Source organism: Pelodiscus sinensis, chromosome 5, assembly GCF_052426305.1.
Source record: "Pelodiscus sinensis isolate ZL-2025 chromosome 5, ASM5242630v1, whole genome shotgun sequence".
NCBI lineage: Eukaryota > Metazoa > Chordata > Testudines > Trionychidae > Pelodiscus > Pelodiscus sinensis.
Window position 1 is genome coordinate 135260640 of NC_143056.1, and position 24355 is coordinate 135284994.

The 24355-nt window shown below is 72.3% G+C and overlaps 2 protein-coding genes across 2 annotated transcripts in view; one reads left to right on the top strand and one right to left on the bottom strand.

The window, feature by feature from the left end:
• The window catches only part of SEZ6L2 (seizure related 6 homolog like 2), a 25569-nt gene continuing 1214 nt past the window's right edge, over positions 1-24355 (bottom strand). Inside the window, exons 2-18 of the mRNA XM_089778991.1 lie at positions 23092-23283; positions 22489-22782; positions 22206-22339; positions 21691-21883; positions 20843-21028; positions 14716-14884; positions 14221-14384; positions 13626-13820; positions 11554-11692; positions 9730-9926; positions 9382-9576; positions 8492-8683; positions 8081-8272; positions 7931-7969; positions 7006-7123; positions 6660-6762; positions 1-1668 (exon numbers count right to left, since the gene is read on the bottom strand). Of these exons, the coding sequence (XP_089635117.1) occupies positions 1639-1668; positions 6660-6762; positions 7006-7123; positions 7931-7969; positions 8081-8272; positions 8492-8683; positions 9382-9576; positions 9730-9926; positions 11554-11692; positions 13626-13820; positions 14221-14384; positions 14716-14884; positions 20843-21028; positions 21691-21883; positions 22206-22339; positions 22489-22782; positions 23092-23283 (2732 nt within the window). The 3' untranslated portion in view covers positions 1-1638. The remainder of the gene's footprint in view (positions 1669-6659; positions 6763-7005; positions 7124-7930; positions 7970-8080; positions 8273-8491; positions 8684-9381; positions 9577-9729; positions 9927-11553; positions 11693-13625; positions 13821-14220; positions 14385-14715; positions 14885-20842; positions 21029-21690; positions 21884-22205; positions 22340-22488; positions 22783-23091; positions 23284-24355) is intronic.
• The window catches only part of ASPHD1 (aspartate beta-hydroxylase domain containing 1), a 22378-nt gene continuing 11732 nt past the window's right edge, over positions 13710-24355 (top strand). The window contains exon 1 of the transcript XR_016349766.1: positions 13710-13848. The gene's annotated coding sequence lies outside the window, so the exon portion shown is untranslated. The remainder of the gene's footprint in view (positions 13849-24355) is intronic.

Genomic DNA, 24355 nt, shown 5'->3' on the forward strand with positions numbered 1-24355 from the left:
TTTTACAAACGGTGCAGTTTTATTTATTGCTCCAAAATAAAAGCAAATGGAAACCGGACAAGCGGGGGGGGAGGGGGTGGAAACGGGGCGGGGGCAGGACTCCCCCGGAAGTGCCCCCCGGGGCCTGGGTGTGTTGGGGAAAAGCAGATCCCCCACACTGGGGTGAAGGGCAGGTAAAGGGGCATGGGAGAGGAATATGCATCCCCCTCCATTACTCCTTAAAGGCAATGTCACTGTCTCCCACCTCTCCTGGTGGCCATGCCCCTTTAAGAACAAACCAGAGAGGGATGTACCCATCCCCTTAAGCACCACAAAGATGGGCAAAGGTTGGCTATCATCCCTTTAAGGACACATGTCCTCCAGTTCTTTATCCTTAAAGGGGTGAGTAAAGAAGTAATTACCCTCACCTGGACAGTCTTAATCTCCTCCTGCCTTTTACTCTTTAAAGGGGAAGAGTTCGTGTTTTACCCTTAAAGGGATGGCGTTTAACTCTGGGGCCTCCTCTCTCTGTTTGGACTCATTTTACTCTTAAAGGGAATGGTTAAGAATGGTGTGTGGCCTTAAAGGAGTACGGAGGAAAGAAATGCCCTCCTGCCTTATACTTAAAGGGACGGGTTGCCCCTGCATCTCTGCCTGAAGGGAGGCGTGGGGGTTATTCCAGCCCTTGCAGACCTACAGCCAAGGACTAAAATCCAGCTGTTTGAGCCTTGCGGGGTCGCCAGGGTACGGGCTGGCATGGGCGTGTCCTTAAAGGGATCCATTCAAGGGCACAACCGCACAGCCCTACACCCAGCTGGCCAGAATATATCGCCTCCTGCATTTAATTTCCTTAAAGGGATCGGCTCGGGAACAACCCACCTCGGCCCTTGCACACCCTGAAAGGGATACTGTTCACCATGGGACCGTCTTTATCGGTCCTAGGGATCCCGCCAAGGAGCAAGGGGGGAATTTTTGCTGCCCTCTTCCTTAGAAGGGAAAGGCTAGAAAACAAGGTGGGAGCATGGGGAGAGGCCTGGGGTGTTACTGGGCGGTCTCTCAGGAGGTCTAGTAGATGCTCCAAAGCTCTGCATGCTAATATATTATTGTAGGGTCTCCTGCCAACCACAAGGCAGCTACCTGCCCTTCCTTACTACAGGACCCCATGAGCTGCAGGCCTTTGTGCATTGGTTGGCTTATGTTATTGTAGGGTCTCCAGAGAAATCCAGGTTTTTAGTGTAGGATCTCCTGAGAGCCACGGGGCTGTGGGCACAGGGCTGGGATTGTAGGGTCTCCAGTGACGTCCAGTTCTTTTCGGAGCATCGGCAGGTCGCACCACCCAAGCAAGGGGCTGGCGTGGAGGGACGGCGGGACAGGCCCCCCATTGCCAGCCACGGCTGAGCAAATAAATAACTAGATAGAAAACTGGGGTCGGGTTATAAATTAATGAACTAATTACGGAAGCAGAAAAGTGTGAGCGTTGGCACATGGACCGGGGTATGTACAAAGTGGGGGAAGGGCTGGGGGGAGCAAGGCATTCTGGGATGGTTGTGAGCAGAGAGATGGGACATGGCCCCTCCCTCACGTGCTGCTGCCCCCCCCGTCGGCTCGTCATTTCTGCAAGGCGCCCCCCCCCCCCGGCCTGGACAAGACGCGGCCCCTTCAGATGGAGACTTCGTATTCCCTGGTGTCCTGGGGACATAGACGGGAGAACCAGCATCACTTTGGGGTGCAGAACCCCCGCTCCTAACCTGCCCGCCGGCCAATAGCTCCCCCCCTGGCACCCCCCGGCTCCCAACCCCCCCGGCACCCCCCCACTCCCAACCCCCCCCCCGCCAATAGCCCCCCCCACCCCCCCGCTCCCAACCCCCCCCCGGCCCCTCCCTCCCCCCCCCCCGGCGCCCCCCCCTGGCCCCCCCTGCTCCCCCCCCCCCGGCTCCCTCCCGCTCCCAACCCCCCCCGGCCAATAGCTCCCCCCCTGGCACCCTCCCGCTCCCAACCCCCCCCGGCCAATAGCCCCCCCCACCCCCCTGCTCCCAACCCGCCCCCCGGCCAATAGCTCCCCCTCAACCCGCCCCCGGCCAATAGCTCCCCCCCCGGCTCCCTCCCGCTCCCAACCCCCCCCGGCCAATAGCCCCCCCCCCCCCTGCTCTCCCCCTCAACCCGCCCCCCGGCCAATAGCCCCCCCCCGGCTCCCTCCCGCTCCCAACCCCCCCCGGCCAATAGCTCCCCCCCTGGCACCCTCCCGCTCCCAACCCCCCCCGGCCAATAGCCCCCCCCCCCCGCTCCCACCCCCCCCCGGCCCTCCCCCCCGGCCCCCCCCCCCCCCCCCCCGCCAATAGCCCCCCCCCCGCTCCCTCCCGCCCCCCGGCCAACCCCCCCCCCGCCCCCCGGCCAATAGCTCCCCCCCTACCCGCACTCCCCCGCCCCCAACCCCCCCCCGGCTCCCTCCCGCTCCCAACCCCCCCCGGCCAATAGCCCCCCCCCCCGCTCCCACCCCCCTGCCCCCCCCCCCCCTGCCCAACCCGCCCCCCGGCCAATAGCCCCCCCCCGGCTCCCTCCCGCTCCCAACCCCCCCAGCCAATAGCTCCCCCCCTGGCACCCTCCCGCTCCCAACCCCCCCCAGCCCAGCCCCCCCCACCCCCCTGCTCCCAACCCGCCCCCCGGCCAATAGCCCCCTCCCGGCTCCCTCCCGCTCCCCCCCCCCCCCCGGCCAACCCCCCCCCCCCCCCGGCCAACCCCCCCTGGCCAGCCCCCCCCCCCCCTGCTCCCAGCCCCCCGGCCACTCCCCCCCCGCTCCCAACCCCCCCGGCACCCCCCCACCCCCCTCCCGGCTCCCAACCCCCCTGGCCAATAGGCCCCCCCCCACCCCCTGCTCCCAACCTGCTCCCTGGCCAATAGCTCCCCCTCAACCCGCCCCCGGCCAATAGCTCCCCCCCGGCTCCCTCCCGCTCCCAACCCCCCCCCCCAGCCAATAGCTCCCCCCCGGCACCCTCCCGCTCCCAACCCGCCCCCAAGCCAATAGCTCCCCCCCGGCTCCCTCCCGCTCCCAACCCCCCCCCCCAGCCAATAGCTCCCCCCCGGCACCCTCCCGCTCCCAACCCCCCCCCCCCAGCCAATAGCTCCCCCCCGGCACCCCCTCCCGCTCCCAACCCGCCCCCAAGCCAATAGCTCCCCCAGGTCCCCTGCTCCCAAACCCACCCCCCAGCCAATAGCTCCCCCCCCCGGCACCCCTCCTGCTCCCAACTCGCCCCCCCAGCCAATAGCTCCCCCCGGAACCTCTCCCGCTCCCAACCCACCCCCCAGCCAATAGCCCCTCCCAACCCCCCCGGCCAATAGCTCCCCCCCCAGCGCCTCCCTGCTCCCAACCCACCCCCTAGTGAACAGCTGCCCCCTATTGCCCTCCCCCCCCACACCTCCACCTGATCCCAACATACCTTCCCCCCAGCCCTGGTGAATAGCTCTCCCCAGACAGCACCCTGCCCACACTCACCTCCCCTTCCTGGACAGCAGCCCCTGCCCCTGGCTGCGGGGATATGGGGATACAGTTGGGAAGGGGCACTGGGAGGTTGTAGGGAGGAGGGGCCCAGCAGCAGGGGGCTGCAGAGGTGGCAGCTGGGCTCAGTGGGGGAAGCTACAGATATGTAACTCCTGGCATTGGGGTGGGGCTGCGGCGGTGCAGTGGGGGAGGGGCCCGGCGTGGGGGGCTGCAGCGGTGCAGTGGGGGAGGGGCCCGGCGTGGGGGGCTGCAGCGGTGCACTGGGGAAGGGGCCTGTTGGGGCGTGGGGGGCTGCGGCGGTGCAGTGGGGGAGGGGCCCGGCGTGGGGGGCTGCAGCGGTGCAGTGGGGGAGGGGCCCGGCGTGGGGGGCTGCAGCGGTGCAGTGGGGGAGGGGCCCGGCGTGGGGGGCTGCAGCGGTGCAGTGGGGGAGGGGCCCGGCGTGGGGGGCTGCAGCGGTGCAGTGGGGGAGGGGCCCGGCGTGGGGGGCTGCAGCGGTGCACTGGGGAAGGGGCCTGTTGGGGCATGGGGGGCTGCGGCGGTGCAGTGGGGGAGGGGCCCGGCGTGGGGGGCTGCGGCGGTGCACTGGGGAAGGGGCCTGTTGGGGCATGGGGGGCTGCGGCGGTGCAGTGGGGGAGGGGCCCGGCATGGGGGGCTGCGGCGGTGCAGTGGGGAAGGGGCCTGTTGGGGCATGGGGGCTGCGGCGGTGCAGTGGGGGAGGGGTCCGGCGTGGGGGGCTGCAGCGGTGCAGTGGGGGAGGGGCCCGGCGTGGGGGGCTGCAGCGGTGCAGTGGGGGAGGGGCCCGGCGTGGGGGGCTGCAGCGGTGCACTGGGGAAGGGGCAGTGGGGGAGGGGCCCGGCGTGGGGGGCTGCGGCGGTGCAGTGGGGGAGGGGCCCGGCGTGGGGGGCTGCGGCGGGGCAGTGGGGAAGGGGCCTGTTGGGGCATGGGGGGCTGCGGCGGTGCAGTGGGGGAGGGGCCCGGCGTGGGGGGCTGCGGCGGTGCACTGGGGAAGGGGCGTGGGGGGGGGGCTGCGGCGGTGCAGTGGGGGAGGGGCGGGGCAGTGGGGGAGGGGCCCGGCGTGGGGGGCTGCGGCGGTGCAGTGGGGGAGGGGCCCGGCGTGGGGGGCTGCGGCGGGGCAGTGGGGGAGGGGCCCGGCGTGGGGGGCTGCGGCGGGGCAGTGGGGGAGGGGCCCGGCGTGGGGGGTTGCGGCGGGGCAGTGGGGGAGGGGCCCGGCGTGGGGGGCTGCGGCGGGGCAGTGGGGGAGGGGCCCGGCGTGGGGGGCTGCGGCGGGGCAGTGGGGGAGGGGCCCGGCGTGGGGGGCTGCGGCGGGGCAGTGGGGGAGGGGCCCGGCGTGGGGGGCTGCGGCGGGGCAGTGGGGGAGGGGCCCGGCGTGGGGGGCTGCGGCGGGGCAGTGGGGGAGGGGCCCGGCGTGGGGGGCTGCGGCGGGGCAGTGGGGGAGGGGCCCGGCGTGGGGGGTTGCGGCGGGGCAGTGGGGGAGGGGCCCGGCGTGGGGGGCTGCGGCGGTGCAGTGGGGGAGGGGCCCGGCGTGGGGGGCTGCGGCGGGGCAGTGGGGGAGGGGCCCGGCGTGGGGGGCTGCGGCGGGGCAGTGGGGGAGGGGCCCGGCGTGGGGGGCTGCGGCGGGGCAGTGGGGGAGGGGCCCGGCGTGGGGGGCTGCGGCGGGGCAGTGGGGGAGGGGCCCGGCGTGGGGGGCTGCGGCGGTGCAGTGGGGGAGGGGCCCGGCGTGGGGGGCTGCGGCGGTGCAGTGGGGGAGGGGCCCGGCGTGGGGGGCTGGGGCGGGGGCAGTGGGGGAGGGGCCCGGCGTGGGGGGTTGGGGGAGGGGGGAGGGGCGGCGGGGGGCTGCAATGGGGGAGGGGGAGGGGCCCGGCGTGGGGGGCTGCGGCGGTGCAGTGGGGGGGGCTGGGGGGCTGGGCGGGGCAGTGGGGGAGGGGCCCGGCGTGGGGGGCTGCGGCGGGGCAGTGGGGGAGGGGCCCGGCGTGGGGGGCTGCGGCGGGGCAGTGGGGGAGGGGCCCGGCGTGGGGGGCTGCGGCGGTGCAGTGGGGGAGGGGCCCGGCGTGGGGGGCTGCGGCGGGGGGGGCAGCGGGGGAGGGGCCCGGCGTGGGGGGCTGCGGCGGGGCAGCGGGGGAGGGGCCCGGCGTGGGGGGCTGCGGCGGGGCAGCGGGGGAGGGGCCCGGCGTGGGGGGCTGCGGCGGGGCAGCGGGGGAGGGGCCCGGCGTGGGGGGCTGCGGCGGTGCAGTGGGGGAGGGGCCCGGCGTGGGGGGCTGCGGCGGGGCAGTGGGGGAGGGGCCCGGCGTGGGGGGCTGCGGCGGGGCAGTGGGGGAGGGGCCCGGCGTGGGGGGCTGCGGCGGTGCAATGGGGGGGGGACCGGCGTGGGGGGCTGCGGCGGGGCAGTGGGGGAGGGGCCCGGCGTGGGGGGCTGCGGCGGGGCAGTGGGGGAGGGGCCCGGCGTGGGGGGCTGCGGCGGGGCAGGGGGGGAGGGGCCCGGCGTGGGGGGCTGCGGCGGGGCAGCGGGGGAGGGGCCCGGCGTGGGGGGTTGCGGCGGGGCAGCGGGGGAGGGGCCCGGCGTGGGGGGTTGCGGCGGGGCAGCGGGGGAGGGGCCCGGCGTGGGGGGCTGCGGCGGGGCAGCGGGGGAGGGGCCCGGCGTGGGGGGCTGCGGCGGGGCAGCGGGGGAGGGGCCCGGCGTGGGGGGCTGCGGCGGGGCAGCGGGGGAGGGGCCCGGCGTGGGGGGCTGCGGCGGTGCAATGGGGGAGGGGACCGGCGTGGGGGGCTGCGGCGGGGCAGTGGGGGAGGGGCCCGGCGTGGGGGGCTGCGGCGGGGCAGTGGGGGAGGGGCCCGGCGTGGGGGGCTGCGGCGGGGCAGTGGGGGAGGGGCCCGGCGTGGGGGGTTGCGGCGGGGCAGTGGGGGAGGGGCCCGGCGTGGGGGGCTGCGGCGGTGCAGTGGGGGAGGGGCCCGGCGTGGGGGGCTGCGGCGGGGCAGTGGGGGAGGGGCCCGGCGTGGGGGGCTGCGGCGGGGCAGTGGGGGAGGGGCCCGGCGTGGGGGGCTGCGGCGGGGCAGTGGGGGAGGGGCCCGGCGTGGGGGGCTGCGGCGGGGCAGTGGGGGGGGGCGGGGGGGGGCCCGGGGCAGTGGGGGAGGGGCCCGTTGGGGCATGGGGGGCGGGGGCCCAGCTCACCCCAGCCTCGTAGAGCGGGTTGCTGAAGTCGGACTCCACGGTGATGGGCCGGTAGCTGTGGGCGCTGGAGAAGGAGAAGCCGAACAGGGACTTGCCCTGGAACCTGGCACCGGGAAGGGGGAGGGGTGAGAACACCACAAGGCCCCGCCCCCTGTGACCAGGTCCCGCCCCTTTACTCCTCTAAGCTCCGCCCCCACTGAGCACCATGCCCACTGGTGGCTCTTGGCCCTGCCTCCCAGTGGCCACCCTGCCCCTCTAACATACCCAAGCCCCACCCCAGCTGTCAAAGGCTGACTCCCATTGGCCAACCTGCCCCTTTCAAAGGCTCTCATTGGCTGTGGCTTACTTGGTGTAATAGACGTAAATGCCGCCAATCAGGAGAATGACCAGGATGATTGGCAGGAAGATTGCCAGAGCGATGTTACCCCCTTCCATCTGGTGGGAGGGGTCTGTCGTCTGGGTGACTGTGAGACAGGAAGCCAATCAGAACAGACAAAACCTATGACATCACAGCATCCTTACCCCTCCCTTTCCTGCAGCACCCCCTAGTGCCACACTAGGGTAGCACTGAGAGCCAGGGGACTCTCTGTCGCCCCTCTGCCCCACGGTGCCCCTAGTGTTTTCTCTGCCCCACAGCACCCCCTACTGATCCCTCCCCCCATGGTGCCCCCTAGAGTGCCCTCTGCCCCACAGCGCCCCCTATTAATCCCTCCTTCTCACAGTGCCCCTTACTGACCCCTTCACAGCGCCCCCTGCTGACTCCTCCACCCCACGGCGCCCCCTATTAACTTTACAGTGCCCCTCCTGACCCCTCCGCCCCACGGCATCCCCAATTAACCTTACAGTGTCCCTACTGACCCCTCTGCCCCACGGCGCCCCTTACTGACTCCTCTGCCCCACGGCACCCCCGATTAACCTTACAGTGCCCCTACTGACCCCTCCGCCCCATGGTGACCCCTAGAGTGCCCTCTGCACTAGGGTGCCCCCTACTGACCCTACAGTGCACTCTGCCACGACACTCCTACTGCACCCTCCACCCCATGGCACCCCCTACTAACCCTACAGTGCCCCCACTGTGCCCTCCGCCTCATAGCACCCCCTACATATCCTTCTGCCCCATGGCACCTCCTACTGAGCTCCTCACCACATGATACCCCCTACTGAGTCCCCTGCCCTATGGCGCTCCCCACCCCATTGCATCCCCACTGACCACTCTGCCCCACAGCACCACCTACTGAGCCCTTTGTGCATGTAATGTAAACAACCCCGACCTTCCAGTTTCCGGTCGTCCAGTAACTCCTCGTATGCCACTGAGAACAGAGCAGAGAGAAAGCCTCAGAAGAGACCCCGGAGGGGCTGGGCCGGCAGGGGCTGCAGGCGGACGTGAGGGGCACCGAACTGGGCAGAGCAGGGAACGGTACCTTTGCAGAGGGGCGGCTGGCTGGTCCACTGGGAGGGGTGCCCTGGGATGCAGGTGATGGTCACCTCCCCGATGAGCTCAAAGCCCTCGTAGCAGAAGAAGCGCAGCGACTCACCCGCCTGGTAGTGATGCTTGTAGAGCGTCTGGTAGCCATTCTCGGGCACACCGGGGTTCAGACATGGCTCGTACTTCACTGCAAGAGACAGAGCCCTCAACACGGCCCCCAGCCCCGCCAGTGCCCCCCACTCCCGCCCCGCAGCCCCTGCCGGCCCTGTCCCCCCCCGCCCCACTGATGCCCCCCATTCGCCCCGCAGCCCCCACCGGCCTGGCCCTGTCCCCCCCAGCCCCACCGGTGCCCCCCACTCCCGCCCCACAGCCCCTGCCAGCACAGCCCCGCAACAGCCTGACTCACAGACACACTTGGGAACACGATCACTCCATTTGGGGGTCCCTGTGTCACGGTTGTAGCAGGTCAGGGTGCTGCTTCCCTCCACCACGTAGCCCTCGTGGCAGAAATACTGGACATGGGAGCCGATGGAAAAGCGTCGGTCTGAGACACTTCGCTTCCCATTGGCAATCTCGCCTGGGTCAGCACAGTTCACAACTGGAAGGGGGAGCAAAAGGTTATGAGACACCCAGGCACATAACAGAGTTCCTCCAAGTCAGCCGCTACCATGGAGTAAAGCACTAAACTGGTGGCAGCGGTGGGATACCTTCCTCCACCAGCCACAGCAGGGGACCTTGTAAGGAAGGGATCCTTTTTTGATGCCGTGGTGAGAGCCAACCGAGAAGCTTGATTCTGAGCTTCTGAGAAGAGAGGGGCAGGTCCCTCCCTCCTGCTCCAATAGCATGGGCTCTCCCCACTGACAGGGTGAACCCTAAGATGAGTCTTGGCAATGGGAGTGGACTCCCCCTTTTCAGGCACCTTGGTACCAAGCCCAGGCCTGAAGCAGCTGAAGGCTTGGCGGCTGCAGTGGGGTGCCCTGCTGTGCTATTTGTGGTCGCAGGGGGGTGGCTGGCTATGCCCCATCAGCAGTGGCAATACCAGACAGTTTTACTGGCGATTGCTGTGGAATACCAGGCACAAAGCAGAGCGGACGGCAGTGGCAGGTGGATCATGGAGAGAAGTTGGGAGATAGGAATGGGAGAGACAGAAGGATACCAGGCCATGCCATTGGTGGGAGAGATGGGATGCAGTGGTGGAATGCCTTGCTGCACTGTTGGTGTCAGCGCTGGGATCCAAAGGCAGATACAAAGGACTAAGGGTTGGGGGGGGCAGGGCTGGGGGTTGGGGTCACTCACTCTTCTGACAGGTGGGAGGGCTGTTGCTCCAGGCCAGATCCCACTGGCAAGTGAGGATGTCGGAGCCCACGATGTCATACCCTGGCTCGCACTGGTAAGTGAGCACTGTGCCCCGGATGGCGGCCGCGTGCGAAGCTGTGCGCCACCCAAACTCCACCTCAGGCAGCTCCGGGCACGTGTCATTCCGGGGCACCTCTGTGGGTGCAGAGGAGGGGGGCTTAGGTTTCCCTTCCTGTCCCCCGCTCCAGCCTTGGCCTCCCCTCAGCTCCCACCCCTCTTCTGCAGATGCTTCTGAACTTCCCCCAGGCCTCCCAGCCCTGCCCCAGCTGAGCCCGTGTCCCCGCCTACCGGAGAAGCGGATGAGGAAGCCCTGGCTGAGGCCAAAGAGCGGGTTGCTGGGGTCCGACTGGAACTGCAGCGTGGCGGCGCTGGCCGAGGTGTAGAGGCGGAAGCGGGGATGGGCGCCCATGTACTGCCCCAGCACGCGGCCCGTCAGGTCCTCGCCGTCCAGCACCGTCAGCACATCGCTCTTCCGGATGTTCAGGCTGTGCTGGGCCGGGGGGGGGTGGAGCAGGGGGCAGGGGAGCGAGGGGGGTTGTGGAGCCGGGGGGGCAGAGGTGCGAGGGGGGTTGTGGAGCCGGGGGGAGGGGAGCGAGGGGGTTGTGGAGCCAGGGGGAGGGGAGCGAGGGGGGTTGTGGAGCCGGGGGGAGGGGAGCGAGGGGGTTGTGGAGCAGGGGAAGGGGAGCGAGGGGGGTTGTGGAGCCAGGGGGAGGGGAGTGAGGGGGTTGTGGAGCAGGGGAAGGGGAGCGAGGGGGGTTGTGGAGCCGGGGGGAGGGGAGCGAGGGGGTTGTGGAGCAGGGGGGAGGGGAGCGAGGGGGTTGTGGAGCAGGGGAAGGGGAGCGAGGGGGTTGTGGAGCCGGGGGGAGGGGAGCGAGGGGGTTGTGGAGCAGGGGAAGGGGAGCGAGGGGGGTTGTGGAGCCGGGGCCAGGGGAGTGAGGGGGGTTGTGGAGCCAGGGGGAGGGGAGCGAGGGGGTTGTGGAGCCGGGGGGGCAGAGGTGCGAGGGGAGTTGTGGAGCCGGGGGGAGGGGAGCGAGGGGGTTGTGGAGCCAGGGGGAGGGGAGCGAGGGGGGTTGTGGAGCCGGGGGGAGGGGAGTGAGGGGGTTGTGGAGCCAGGGGGAGGGGAGCGAGGGGGGTTGTGGAGCCGGGGGGAGGGGAGCGAGGGGGTTGTGGAGCAGGGGAAGGGGAGCGAGGGGGTTGTGGAGCCGGGGCCAGGGGAGTGAGGGGGGTTGTGGAGCCGGGGAAGGGGAGCGAGGGGGGTTGTGGAGCCGGGGGGGCAGAGGTGCGAGGGGGTTGTGGAGCCAGGGGGAGGGGAGCGAGGGGGTTGTGGAGCCGGGGGGGCAGAGGTGCGAGGGGGGTTGTGGAGCCAGGGGGAGGGGAGCGAGGGGGGTTGTGGAGCCGGGGGGAGGGGAGCGAGGGGGGTTGTGGAGCAGGGGAAGGGGAGCGAGGGGGTTGTGGAGCAGGGGAAGGGGAGCGAGGGGGTTGTGGAGCCGGGGGGAGGGGAGTGAGGGGGGTTGTGGAGCCGGGGAAGGGGAGCGAGGGGGTTGTGGAGCCGGGGGCAGGGGAGCGAGGGGGGTTGTGGAGCCGGGGGCAGGGGAGCGAGGGGGGTTGTGGAGCCGGGGGCAGGGGGCCATGGAGGGCATTGAGGTGAGGTTGGGGGCAGAAGAGGGATGGAGGGGGCAGAGACAGACACATGGCTCAGTGAACAAGGGGTCGGATCTGGGGGGAGGGGCAGCAGGAAGGCTCCCAGGGGTGGGGGACACTAAAGGGGGGTGAGCGCAGAGGGATGGGCAAGCCCCAGAGACCGCAGGATGCAACCGTTCGCTCCCCACACGCTCCCCATAGGGGCGACCCCCGAGCCAGCACAGGGGACACGGGGCTCAGGGTGCGGGCGAGGGGCACTGCAGAGGGCACTGGGGGGGCACGTGAAGGGGAGATGGGCTCCTGGGGGAGATGCCGCCGGGGGGCAGAAAAGGTCTGAGGAGAAAGGCTGGAAAGGGACCCAGAGGAGGGAAGGAGGTGGGCAGGGGGAGGTGTCCTAGTTGGTGGGAGCGGTGGGATGACAGGGGCAGAGCCAAGGGGAAGGAGGGCTGTGGGGGAGGGGACGCCACCTACATTTCTACATCCAGCAGGACGCGCTTCTCCTCCTGCACCCGAATATTCCAGACGCAGTCCTGGCCTTTGCCGTAGCTCTGGGGCCAGTCGGGGGAGAGCACCACGCCGGCCGGGTCGGACAGCTGCCCCCCACACAGCGCTGCGGAGAGCACCAGCGTCAAAGGGGGCCGCAGGTCGGGAGAGGGGCACCGTGGGGGAGGGCCCGTGGGGCGGGAGAGGGGCGCTGTGTGTGGCGGCACAGGTCGGGAGAGGGGCACCGTGGGGGAGGGCCCGTGGGGCGGGAGAGGGGCGCTGTGTGTGGCGGCACAGGTCGGGAGCAGGCACCATGGGGGAGAGACTGCGGGTTGGGGCGCCATGGGGAAGGGGCCGCAGGTCAGGAGCGGGGTGCCGTGGGGGAGGGGCTGCAGGTAGGGAGCAGGACACCTTGCGGGAGGGGCCACGGGTCAAGAGAGGGGCACCGTGGGGGAGGGGTTTTGGGTCGGGGCGCTGTAGGGGAGGAGCTGCAGGGTGGGAGCAGGGCGCTGTGGGGGAGGGGCCGCGGGTCGGGGTGTTGTGGGGGAGGAGCCGCGGGGCGGGAGCAGGGCGCTGTGGGGGAGGAGCCGCGGGTCGGGGCGCTGTGGGGGAGGGGCTATGGGGCTGGAGCAGGGCACCGTGGGGGAGGGGCCGCGGGTCGGGGCGCTGTGGGGGAGGAGCCGCGGGGCGGGAGCAGGGCGCTGTGGGGGAGGAGCCGCAGGTCGGGGCGCTGTGGGGGAGGGGCTATGGGGCTGGAGCAGGGCGCTGTGGGGGAGGGGCCGCGGGTCGGGGTGTTGTGGGGGAGGGGCTATGGGGCTGGAGCAGGGCACCGTGGGGGAGGGGCCGCGGGTCGGGGCGCCGAGGGGGAGGAGCCGCGGGGCGGGAGCGGGGCGCTGTGGGGGAGGAGCCGCGGGGCGGGAGCGGGGTGCCGTGGGGGCGGGGCCGCGGGTGGGGAGCGGGGCGCCGAGGGGGAGGAGCCGCGGGGCGGGAGCAGGGCGCCGAGGGGAGGAGCCGCGGGGCGGGAGGGGGGCGCCGTGGGGAGGAGCCGCGGGGCGGGAGCGGGGCGCCGAGGGGGCGGGGCCGCGGGGCGGGAGGGGGGCGCCGTGGGGGAGGAGCCGCGGGGCGGGAGCAGGGCGCTGTGGGGGAGGAGCCGCGGGGCGGGAGCAGGGCGCCGTGGGGGAGGAGCCGCGGGGCGGGAGCGGGGCGCCGAGGGGGAGGAGCCGCGGGGCGGGAGCGGGGTGCCGTGGGGGAGGAGCCGCGGGGCGGGAGCGGGGTGCCGTGGGGGAGGAGCCGCGGGGCGGGAGGGGGGCGCCGTGGGGGCGGGGCCGCGGGGCGGGAGCAGGGCGCCGAGGGGAGGAGCCGCGGGGCGGGAGCGGGGTGCCGTGGGGGAGGAGCCGCGGGGCGGGAGGGGGGCGCCGAGGGGGAGGAGCCGCGGGGCGGAAGCAGGGCGCCGAGGGGAGGAGCCGCGGGGCGGGAGCGGGGTGCCGTGGGGGAGGAGCCGCGGGGCGGGAGCGGGGCGCCGTGGGGGAGGAGCCGCGGGGCGGGAGGGGGGCGCCGTGGGGGAGGAGCCGCGGGGCGGGAGCGGGGCGCCGAGGGGGAGGAGCCGCGGGGCGGGAGCGGGGTGCCGTGGGGGAGGAGCCGCGGGGCGGAAGCAGGGCGCCGAGGGGAGGAGCCGCGGGGCGGGAGGGGGGCGCCGTGGGGGAGGAGCCGCGGGGCGGGAGCAGGGCGCCGAGGGGAGGAGCCGCGGGGCGGGAGCGGGGTGCCGTGGGGGAGGAGCCGCGGGGCGGGAGCAGGGCGCCGAGGGGAGGAGCCGCGGGGCGGGAGCGGGGTGCCGTGGGGGAGGAGCCGCGGGGCGGGAGCAGGGCGCCGAGGGGAGGAGCCGCGGGGCGGGAGCGGGGTGCCGTGGGGGAGGAGCCGCGGGGCGGGAGCGGGGTGCCGTGGGGGAGGAGCCGCGGGGCGGGAGCAGGGCGCCGAGGGGAGGAGCCGCGGGGCGGGAGCGGGGTGCCGTGGGGGCGGGGCCGCGGGTGGGGAGCAGGGAACAAGGGCAGCAGGGGCGGTACCTTTGCAGGTGGGCTCACTCTCGTTCCAGTGCGGGTCCGAGGGGTCGACGCACTCGATGGAGGCCGGGCCCTGCTCCAGCATGTACCCAGCGCTGCAGGCAAACTCCACCTGCGCCCCCACCCGGTACAGCGGGTCCGACGTGCTGAAGTTCCCATGCGCCAGGAAAGGCTCATAGCACCGGTCCTCATCAAAGGCTGCCACCCAGGGAAGCCAAGTCAGATAGTAAGCGGCTGTGGTGCCGGGCCTGGCCACGAGGGGGCGGCGTGGGGCTGTGGTGCCCGGCCTGGCCACGAGGGGGCGGCGTGGGGCTGTGGTGCCGGGCCTGGCCACGAGGGGGCGGCGTGGGGCTGTGGTGCCCGGCCTGGCCACGAGGGGGCGGCGTGGGGCTGTGGTGCCCGGCCTGGCCACGAGGGGGCGGCGTGGGGCTGTGGTGCCCGGCCTGGCCACGAGGGGGCGGCGTGGGGCTGTGGTGCCCGGCCTGGCCACGAGGGGGCGGCGTGGGGCTGTGGTGCCCGGCCTGGCCACGAGGGGGCGGCATGGGGCTGTGGTGCCCGGCCTGGCCACGAGGGGGCGGGGGGGGGGGCAGACTCTCACCCTCGAAGCGCAGCCCCAGGATGCGGGGGGCGCCGGGGCTCTCGGAGAGCAGCTCCAGGAAGAGGGACTGGGCGTCGCTCAGCAGGCCCCGCTCGGGCACGTCGTCCATGTCCGAGTCGTAGATCAGCGGGGAGAGCGCGCTGCTGCCGCTGCGGATCACCAGCCTGGGGGCGGGGCGGGTGAGGGGGGGCTCTGTGCCCCCCGCCCCGCCCCATCCCTGCTCGCTACCCTTCCTGTGCCCTGCCCCATGCCCACCTCATCCCTCCGGAGCCCCAAGCAGCCCCCATGCCCAGCCAGGCCCCTGGCACCCCCGCCCCCCGCGCGCCCAGGGTCCCCAGCCCCACTTACTGAGGGTGACACCCCCCCCCGCGCGCCCAGGGCCCCCAGCCCCACTTACTGAGGGTGACACCCCCCCCGCGCGCCCAGGGCCCCCAGCCCCACTTACTGAGGGTGACACCCCCCCCCCCCCCGCGCCCAGGGCCGCCAGCCCCTCACCGGTCGTTGTCCTCGTCCAGCGCCAGGCGCTCAAAATGCAGATGCAGCCGCTGCCCGTCGGGCGCCTCCAGGAGCCAGCGGCAAGTCAGGTTGGAGCCGCGTCCGCCCAGCCCCTCGGGGGCCACGATGCGCCCGCGGGAGGCGTTGCGCACCGTCCCCCCACAGGCCGCTGTGGGGAGGGCAGGGGTGAGGCACAGGGTGAGGGCGCCCCATAGGGCAGCCCCAACCCTGGCCCCTCGGCACCCTCCACAGGGCCCCCAAAGCACCCACCACACGCACCCGCCCCGGCCCCTCGACACCCTCCACAGGACCCCCAAAGCACCCACCACACACACCCGCCCCGGCCCCTGACACCCTCCACAGGACCCCCAAAGCACCCACCACACGCACCCGCCCCGGCCCCTCGACACCCTCCACAGGACCCCCAAAGCACCCACCAGACGCACCCGCCCCGTCCCCGGCCCCTCGACACCCTCCACAGGCCCCCCAAAGCACCCACCACACGCACCCGCCCCGTCCCCGTCCCCTCGACACCCTCCACAGGACCCCCAAAGCACCCACCACACACACCCGCCCCGGCCCCTGACACCCTCCACAGGACCCCCAAAGCACCCACCACACGCACCCGCCCCGGCCCCTCGACACCCTCCACAGGACCCCCAAAGCACCCACCACACACACCCGCCCCGGCCCCTGACACCCTCCACAGGACCCCCAAAGCACCCACCACACGCACCCGCCCCGGCCCCTGACACCCTCCACAGGGCCCCCAAAGCACCCACCACACGCACCCGCCCCGGCCCCTCGACACCCTCCACAGGACCCCCAAAGCACCCACCACACACACCCGCCCCGGCCCCTGACACCCTCCACAGGACCCCCAAAGCACCCACCACACGCACCCGCCCCGGCCCCTGACACCCTCCACAGGACCCCCAAAGCACCCACCACACACACCCGCCCCGGCCCCTGACACCCTCCACAGGACCCCCAAAGCACCCACCACACACACCCGCCCCGGCCCCTGACACCCTCCACAGGGCCCCCAAAGCACCCACCACACGCACCCGCCCCGGCCCCTCGACACCCTCCACAGGACCCCCAAAGCACCCACCACACACACCCGCCCCGGCCCCTGACACCCTCCACAGGACCCCCAAAGCACCCACCACACGCACCCGCCCCGGCCCCTGACACCCTCCACAGGACCCCCAAAGCACCCACCACATGCACCCGCCCCGTCCCCTGACACCCTCCACAGGACCCCCAAAGCACCCACCACACGCACCCGCCCCGGCCCCTGACACCCTCCACAGGGCCCCTAAAGCACCCACCACACGCACCCGCCCTGGCCCCTCGACACCCTCCACAGGACCCCCAAAGCACCCACCACACGCACCCGCCCCGGCCCCTGACACCCTCCACAGGACCCCCAAAGCACCCACCACACACACCCGCCCCGGCCCCTGACACCCTCCACAGGGCCCCCAAAGCACCCACCACACGCACCCGCCCCGGCCCCTCGACACCCTCCACAGGGCCCCCAAAGCACCCACCACACGCACCCGCCCCGGCCCCTCGACACCCTCCACAGGACCCCCAAAGCACCCACCACACACACCCGCCCCGGCCCCTGACACCCTCCACAGGACCCCCAAAGCACCCACCACACGCACCCGCCCCGGCCCCTGACACCCTCCACAGGACCCCCAAAGCACCCACCACACGCACCCGCCCCGTCCCCTGACACCCTCCACAGGACCCCCAAAGCACCCACCACACGCACCCGCCCCGGCCCCTGACACCCTCCACAGGGCCCCTAAAGCACCCACCACACGCACCCGCCCTGGCCCCTCGACACCCTCCACAGGACCCCCAAAGCACCCACCACACGCACCCGCCCCGGCCCCTGACACCCTCCACAGGACCCCCAAAGCACCCACCACACGCACCCGCCCCGGCCCCTGACACCCTCCACAGGACCCCCAAAGCACCCACCACACGCACCCGCCCTGGCCCCTCGACACCCTCCACAGGGCCCCTAAAGCACCCACCACACGCACCCGCCCTGGCCCCTCGACACCCTCCACAGGGCCCCAAAGCACCCACCACACGCACCCGCCCCGTCCCCGTCCCCTCGGCACCCTCCACAGGGCCCCAAAGCACCCACCACACGCACCCGCCCCGTCCCCGTCCCCTCGGCACCCTCCACAGGGCCCCAAAGCACCCACCACACGCACCCGCCCCGTCCCCTGACACCCTCCACAGGACCCCCAAAGCACCCACCACACACACCCGCCCCGGCCCCTGACACCCTCCACAGGGCCCCTAAAGCACCCACCACACGCACCCGCCCTGGCCCCTCGACACCCTCCACAGGACCCCCAAAGCACCCACCACACACACCCGCCCCGGCCCCTGACACCCTCCACAGGACCCCCAAAGCACCCACCACACGCACCCGCCCCGGCCCCTGACACCCTCCACAGGGCCCCTAAAGCACCCACCACACGCACCCGCCCCGTCCCCGTCCCCTCGACACCCTCCACAGGACCCCCAAAGCACCCACCACACGCACCCGCCCCGGCCCCTGACACCCTCCACAGGACCCCCAAAGCACCCACCACACGCACCCGCCCCGTCCCCTGACACCCTCCACAGGACCCCCAAAGCACCCACCACACGCACCCGCCCCGGCCCCTGACACCCTCCACAGGACCCCCAAAGCACCCACCACACGCACCCGCCCCGGCCCCTGACACCCTCCACAGGGCCCCTAAAGCACCCACCACACGCACCCGCCCTGGCCCCTCGACACCCTCCACAGGACCCCCAAAGCACCCACCACACGCACCCGCCCCGGCCCCTGACACCCTCCACAGGACCCCCAAAGCACCCACCACACGCACCCGCCCTGGCCCCTCGACACCCTCCACAGGGCCCCTAAAGCACCCACCAGACGCACCCGCCCCGTCCCCGTCCCCTCGACACCCTCTACAGGACCCCCAAAGCACCCACCACACACACCCGCCCCGTCCCCTCGACACCCTCCACAGGACCCCCAAAGCACCCACCACACACACCCGCCCCGTCCCCTCGACACCCTCCACAGGGCCCCCAAAGCACCCACCACACGCACCCGCCCTGGCCCCTCGACACCCTCCACAGGGCCCCAAAGCACCCACCACACGCACCCGCCCCGTCCCCGTCCCCTCGGCACCCTCCACAGGGCCCCAAAGCACCCACCACACGCACCCGCCCCGTCCCCGTCCCCTCGGCACCCTCCACAGGGCCCCAAAGCACCCACCACACGCACCCGCCCCGTCCCCTGACACCCTCCACAGGACCCCCAAAGCACCCACCACACACACCCGCCCCGGCCCCTGACACCCTCCACAGGGCCCCTAAAGCACCCACCACACGCACCCGCCCTGGCCCCTCGACACCCTCCACAGGACCCCCAAAGCACCCACCACACACACCCGCCCCGGCCCCTGACACCCTCCACAGGACCCCCAAAGCACCCACCACACGCACCCGCCCCGGCCCCTGGCACCCTCCACAGGGCCCCTAAAGCACCCACCACACGCACCCGCCCCGGCCCCTCGACACCCTCCACAGGACCCCCAAAGCACCCACCACACGCACCCGCCCCGGCCCCTGACACCCTCCACAGGGCCCCCAAAGCACCCACCACACGCACCCGCCCCGGCCCCTGACACCCTCCACAGGACCCCCAAAGCACCCACCACACACACCCGCCCCGGCCCCTGACACCCTCCACAGGACCCCCAAAGCACCCACCACACGCACCCGCCCCGGCCCCTGACACCCTCCACAGGACCCCCAAAGCACCCACCACACGCACCCGCCCCGGCCCCTCGACACCCTCCACAGGGCCCCCAAAGCACCCACCACACGCACCCGCCCTGTCCCCGGCCCCTCGACACCCTCCACAGGACCCCCAAAGCACCCACCACACGCACCCGCCCCGTCCCCATCCCCTCGACACCCTCCACAGGACCCCCAAAGCACCCACCACACGCACCCGCCCCGTCCCCGTCCCCTCGACACCCTCCACAGGGCCCCCAAAGCACCCACCACACGCACCCGCCCCGGCCCCGGCCCCTCGACACCCTCCACAGGACCCCCAAAGCACCCACCACACGCACCCGCCCCGGCCCCTGACACCCTCCACAGGACCCCCAAAGCACCCACCACACGCACCCGCCCCGGCCCCTGACACCCTCCACAGGACCCCCAAAGCACCCACCACACGCACCCGCCCCGTCCCCGGCCCCTCGACACCCTCCACAGGGCCCCTAAAGCACCCACCACACGCACCCGCCCCGTCCCCTGACACCCTCCACAGGGCCCCTAAAGCACCCACCACACGCACCCGCCCCGGCCCCTCGACACCCTCCACAGGGCCCCTAAAGCACCCACCACACGCACCCGCCCCCGTCCCCTCGACACCCTCCACAGGGCCCCAAAGCACCCACCACACGCACCCGCCCCGTCCCCGTCCCCTCGGCACCCTCCACAGGGCCCCAAAGCACCCACCACACGCACCCGCCCCATCCCCGGCCCCTCAATACCCTCCACAGGGCCCCCAAAGCACCCACCACACGCACCCGCCCCGTCCCCGTCCCCTCGACACCCTCTACAGGGCCCCTAAAGCACCCACCACACGCACCCGCCCCGTCCCCGTCCCCTCGACACCCTCTACAGGGCCCCTAAAGCACCCACCACACGCACCCGCCCCGGCCCCGGCCCCTCGACACCCTCCACAGGACCCCCAAAGCACCCACCACACGCACCCGCCCCGTCCCCGGCCCTTCCACACCCTCCACAGGACCCCCAAAGCACCCACCACACGCACCCGCCCCGTCCCCGGCCCCTCGACACCCTCCACAGGACCCCCAAAGCATCCACCACACGCACCCGCCCCGTCCCCGTCCCCTCGACACCCTCTACAGGACCCCCAAAGCACCCACCACACGCACCCGCCCCGTCCCCTGACACCCTCCACAGGACCCCCAAAGCACCCACCACACGCACCCGCCCCGTCCCCGGCCCCTCGACACCCTCCACAGGACCCCCAAAGCACCCACCACACGCACCCGCCCCGTCCCCGTCCCCTCGACACCCTCCACAGGGCCCCCAAAGCACCCACCACACGCACCCGCCCCGTCCCCGTCCCCTCGACGCCCTCCACAGGACCCCCAAAGCACCCACCACACGCACCCGCCCCGTCCCCTGACACCCTCCACAGGACCCCCAAAGCACCCACCACACGCACCCGCCCCGTCCCCGGCCCCTCGACACCCTCCACAGGACCCCCAAAGCACCCACCACACGCACCCGCCCCGGCCCCTCGACACCCTCCACAGGGCCCCAAAGCACCCACCACACGCACCCGCCCCGTCCCCGTCCCCTCGACACCCTCCACAGGACCCCCAAAGCACCCACCACACGCACCCGCCCCGTCCCCTGACACCCTCCACAGGGCCCCCAAAGCACCCACCACACGCACCCGCCCCGTCCCCGGCCCCTCGACACCCTCCACAGGGCCCCCAAAGCACCCACCACACGCACCCGCCCCGTCCCCGGCCCCTCGACACCCTCCACAGGGCCCCCAAAGCACCCACCACATGCACCCGCCCCGTCCCCGGCCCCTCGACACCCTCCACAGGACCCCCAAAGCACCCACCACACGCACCCGCCCCGTCCCCTCGACACCCTCCACAGGGCCCCAAAGCACCCACCACACGCACCCGCCCCGTCCCCTCGACACCCTCCACAGGACCCCCAAAGCACCCACCACACGCACCCGCCCCGTCCCCATCCCCTCGACACCCTCCACAGGACCCCCAAAGCACCCACCACACGCACCCGCCCCGTCCCCATCCCCTCGACACCCTCCACAGGACCCCCAAAGCACCCACCACATGCACCCGCCCCGTCCCCATCCCCTCGACACCCTCCACAGGACCCCCAAAGCACCCACCACACGCACCCGCCCCGTCCCCATCCCCTCGACACCCTCTACAGGACCCCCAAAGCACCCACCACACACATCTCCTCCCCCCACATCTGCCCCAGGCCCAGCCCAGGCCTGGCTCACCCACGCAGGTGGGGCTGGCGCTGCTCCAGCGAGGGCGGCTCACATTGAGGCAGATCAGGGTCTCCTCCCCTCGCAGATGGAAGCCCAGGTCACACTTAAAGGTGGCGGCGCCACCCGGATGCAGGTCGGAGACGGTCACGTCGCCATTCTCCGGCCGGCTGGGGAAGCCGCAGCTCAGCAGAAAAGCTGGGGAGGGAGACACAGGAGTGAAAGGAACAAAACCCAGCCCAAGCAATTTGTGTCTGGAGGACAAAAACAGAAATCAAATAACTGCCTGGAGGACAAAAAAAATACTCTGGGGCTGCCCAGTCAAGGGCAGCTGGAGTCTCGTTTTTTGCTTTGCTTCTTAAAGGGATGGTGCGTCTCGCTGGGTCTTGCCAAGGCAGGGGAAAAAGAACTTTTCCTGCATTCAGCCCATTGCAACTCGCTCCTCCCTTCACAGGGAAAATACGTTGGTTCCTCCTGCCCCCCAGCGCTTAAAGGGACTTTGGAAATGTCTCCCTTTCCCCTCTTAAAGGGACGGGAAGCCAGCGGCCTTTCCACCCCATAACCATTGGCCTCTTAAAGGGATGGGACATGGAACCAGGACTTGCCCACCTCTGCCACTCTGATGGGATGCACCATCCCCTTTAAGGCCAGGGGCCCTTACACCCCTTTGCCTCTTAAAGGGATGGCAGCCAATGTAGAGTCCCGCTTGCTCAGGGACAGAGGACAGGCCCCACGGCCCACCCCGCAAAGGGGCAGGGAGGCGCCTACTTCCCCCTCTTAAAGAGGTGGGGGACAAAGTCCACCCCCACTGTTAAAGGGAAGTGGAAAGTGTCCCCTCCCCTTAAAGGGGCGGCCCGTACCCTGGTAGTGGAACTTGAAGACGCTGGGGGCGGTAGCGTGGAAGCTCTGGAAGTGGATCAGCACCTCATTGGTCGGGCTGCGGATCACCTGCCCCTCCACCATCAGGGACTGGTTGGCCAGCACGACCGGCTTCTCCCCGCCCAGCCCCTCCACGGTGATGGAGTCGTCCTTGGACAGGTTCAGGGTCTGCACCTGGGCACAGACGGGGTCAGGATCCGGGTGCCCCAGGGCCCCTCTTTGCCCCCAGACCAGCTCCCTCTCACCCCTGCCCCGGCCTGCCAGTCCCATCCCCTCGGCACCCTCCACAGGACCCCCAAAGCACCCACCACACGCACCCGCCCCGTCCCCTCGGCACCCACCACATGCACCCACCCCATCCCCGTCCCCTCGGCACCCGGCCAGCCCCTCCTGCCCCCCGCTGGTCCCCCAGCTCCCTCCCTCCACACTGCCCCAGACCAGTCCCCCCTTCCCACCAAATCAGCCTCCCAGCCCCTCCCCTTCCCTGCCCCCATACCTGCACCTCCACCCCGTAGCCCACGTAGACCCGGATGGTGTAGGTACAGTCCAGCGCCCCATAGAATGCGCCCCCCACATAATCAGGAGACTCCACGTCGCCCTCCACATCTGCGACATTGCTATTGCAGAGGACTGTGGGAAGGGGAAACTGAGTCAGAGAACCCGGAACCCATCCCCCCAGGCCAGCCAGGTTCTCCCTGGGGCAGATCAGAGCCGGCATCCCGCAGAGGGCACTGGCCCCATCTCCCATCCCCCAAAGCCCCCAGACGCAGGCTCCGTACCGGGCGTGTGCACCGTGGTGATGGTCGTCGTAGTGATGAGCGTTGTCGTGGTTTCCTCATCGCTCTCGGGGCTGTAGGTCGTCATGGCGACGGGGCCTCCTTCGTCGCCCCTCGCAGGAGGTGGCAGCAGGCGCGGGGGGGCCGCGGTGGAGCCCGGGGGGGTGGTGAGGAAGGCGGGGGCCCCAGGGGCAGTGGGCAGGGGGGGTAGCACGGCTGTGGTGAGCGGCGAGCTGGCATCCGTGCCGATGAGCCCCGAGTCCAGGCGCTGGGGGGGCGGCGAGGGGGAGGGGCTGCCTGGGGGCAGAGGAGGACAGGCAGTGAGAGCGGTCCTGCCCCCCACTTACCTCCCGCGGCCCCCCAGCACCCCACCAAGCCCCCCATCCCGTCCATCTCCAGCCCTCCTGAGCCCCCAGCCCCATTGGCCTTGGCATGTGCCCCTCCCCCACCCTCCTTCTCCCCATTCACCCCACACACGTTCCCCCAGGCCCCCTAATGCCCCATCCCTCCCCTCTTCCTTGCTCCCTGCCCTGGCACAGTCCAGACCCCTCACAACGGCCCCTGCCCCTGCCCCCCAAGCCGCTACCAGAACAGGGGGGAGCTCACCAGGGATGGTCTCGGCCTGCCCCAGAAACTCCTTCTTCAATAGGACCCCCTGCAGCAGCTCGGACAGACCCTCAGGGACCCCAGGGGGAGGCCCGGAGCCCCCCAGGGCTGAGCTGCCAGCTGGCATCCTTGGCGACAGGGCCTCCAGCTGTGGGGCAGGCGTGACAGGAACCTCATCCTTCAGCGGCAGCCCTGTGAGAAGTGAGGGGTTAAATCAGAGAGCCCCCCCAGCCCTGCCCCCAGCCCTGCCAGTGCCCCCCACACCCACCCCACAGCCCCTGCCCCCAGCCCTGCCAGTGCCCCCCACACCCACCCCACAGCCCCTGCTCCCAGCCCTGCCAGTGCCCCCCACAGTCCCTGCTCCCAGCCCCGCCAGTGCCCCTCACTCCCGCCCACAGCCCCTGCCCCTAGCCCTGCCCCCCAGCCCTGCTGGTGCCCCTCACTCCCAATCCACAGCCCCTGCCAGCCTGGGGCACTCTGGAGCTGAAGGCTGGGCTGGCAGGGGCTGTGGGGCAAGAGTGAGGGGCACTGGCGGGGCTGGGAGCAGGGCTGCAGGGCGGGAGTGAGGAGCACCAGCAGGGCTGGGGGCAGGGCCAGGGGGTGGAGTGGGGGCACCGGCGGGGCTGGGGGCAGGGCGGAGGTCGGGGTGGGGGCACCGGCGGGGCGGGGGGCAGGGCCGGGGGGCGAGGTGGGGGCACCGGCGGGGCTGGGGGCAGGGCCGGGGGGCGAGGTGGGGGCACCGGCGGGGCTGGGGGCAGGGCGGAGGTCGGGGTGGGGGCACCGGCGGGGCGGGGGGCAGGGTGGGGGCACCGGCGGGGCGGGGGGCAGGGCCGGGGGGCGAGGTGGGGGCACCGGCGGGGCTGGGGGCAGGGCCGGGGGGCGAGGTGGGGGCACCGGCGGGGCTGGGGGCAGGGCCGGGGGGCGAGGTGGGGGCACCGGCGGGGCTGGGGGCAGGGCCGGGGGGCGAGGTGGGGGCACCGGCGGGGCTGGGGGCAGGGCGGAGGTCGGGGTGGGGGCACCGGCGGGGCTGGGGGCAGGGCCGGGGGGCGGGGTGGGGGCACCGGCGGGGCTGGGGGCAGGGCCAGGGGGTGGAGTGGGGGCACCGGCGGGGCTGGGGGCAGGGCGGAGGTCGGGGTGGGGGCACCGGCGGGGCTGGGGGCAGGGCGGGGTGGGGACACCGGCGGGGCTGGGGGCAGGGCCGGGGGGCGAGGTGGGGGCACCGGCGGGGCTGGGGGCAGGGCCGGGGTGGGGGCACCGGCGGGGC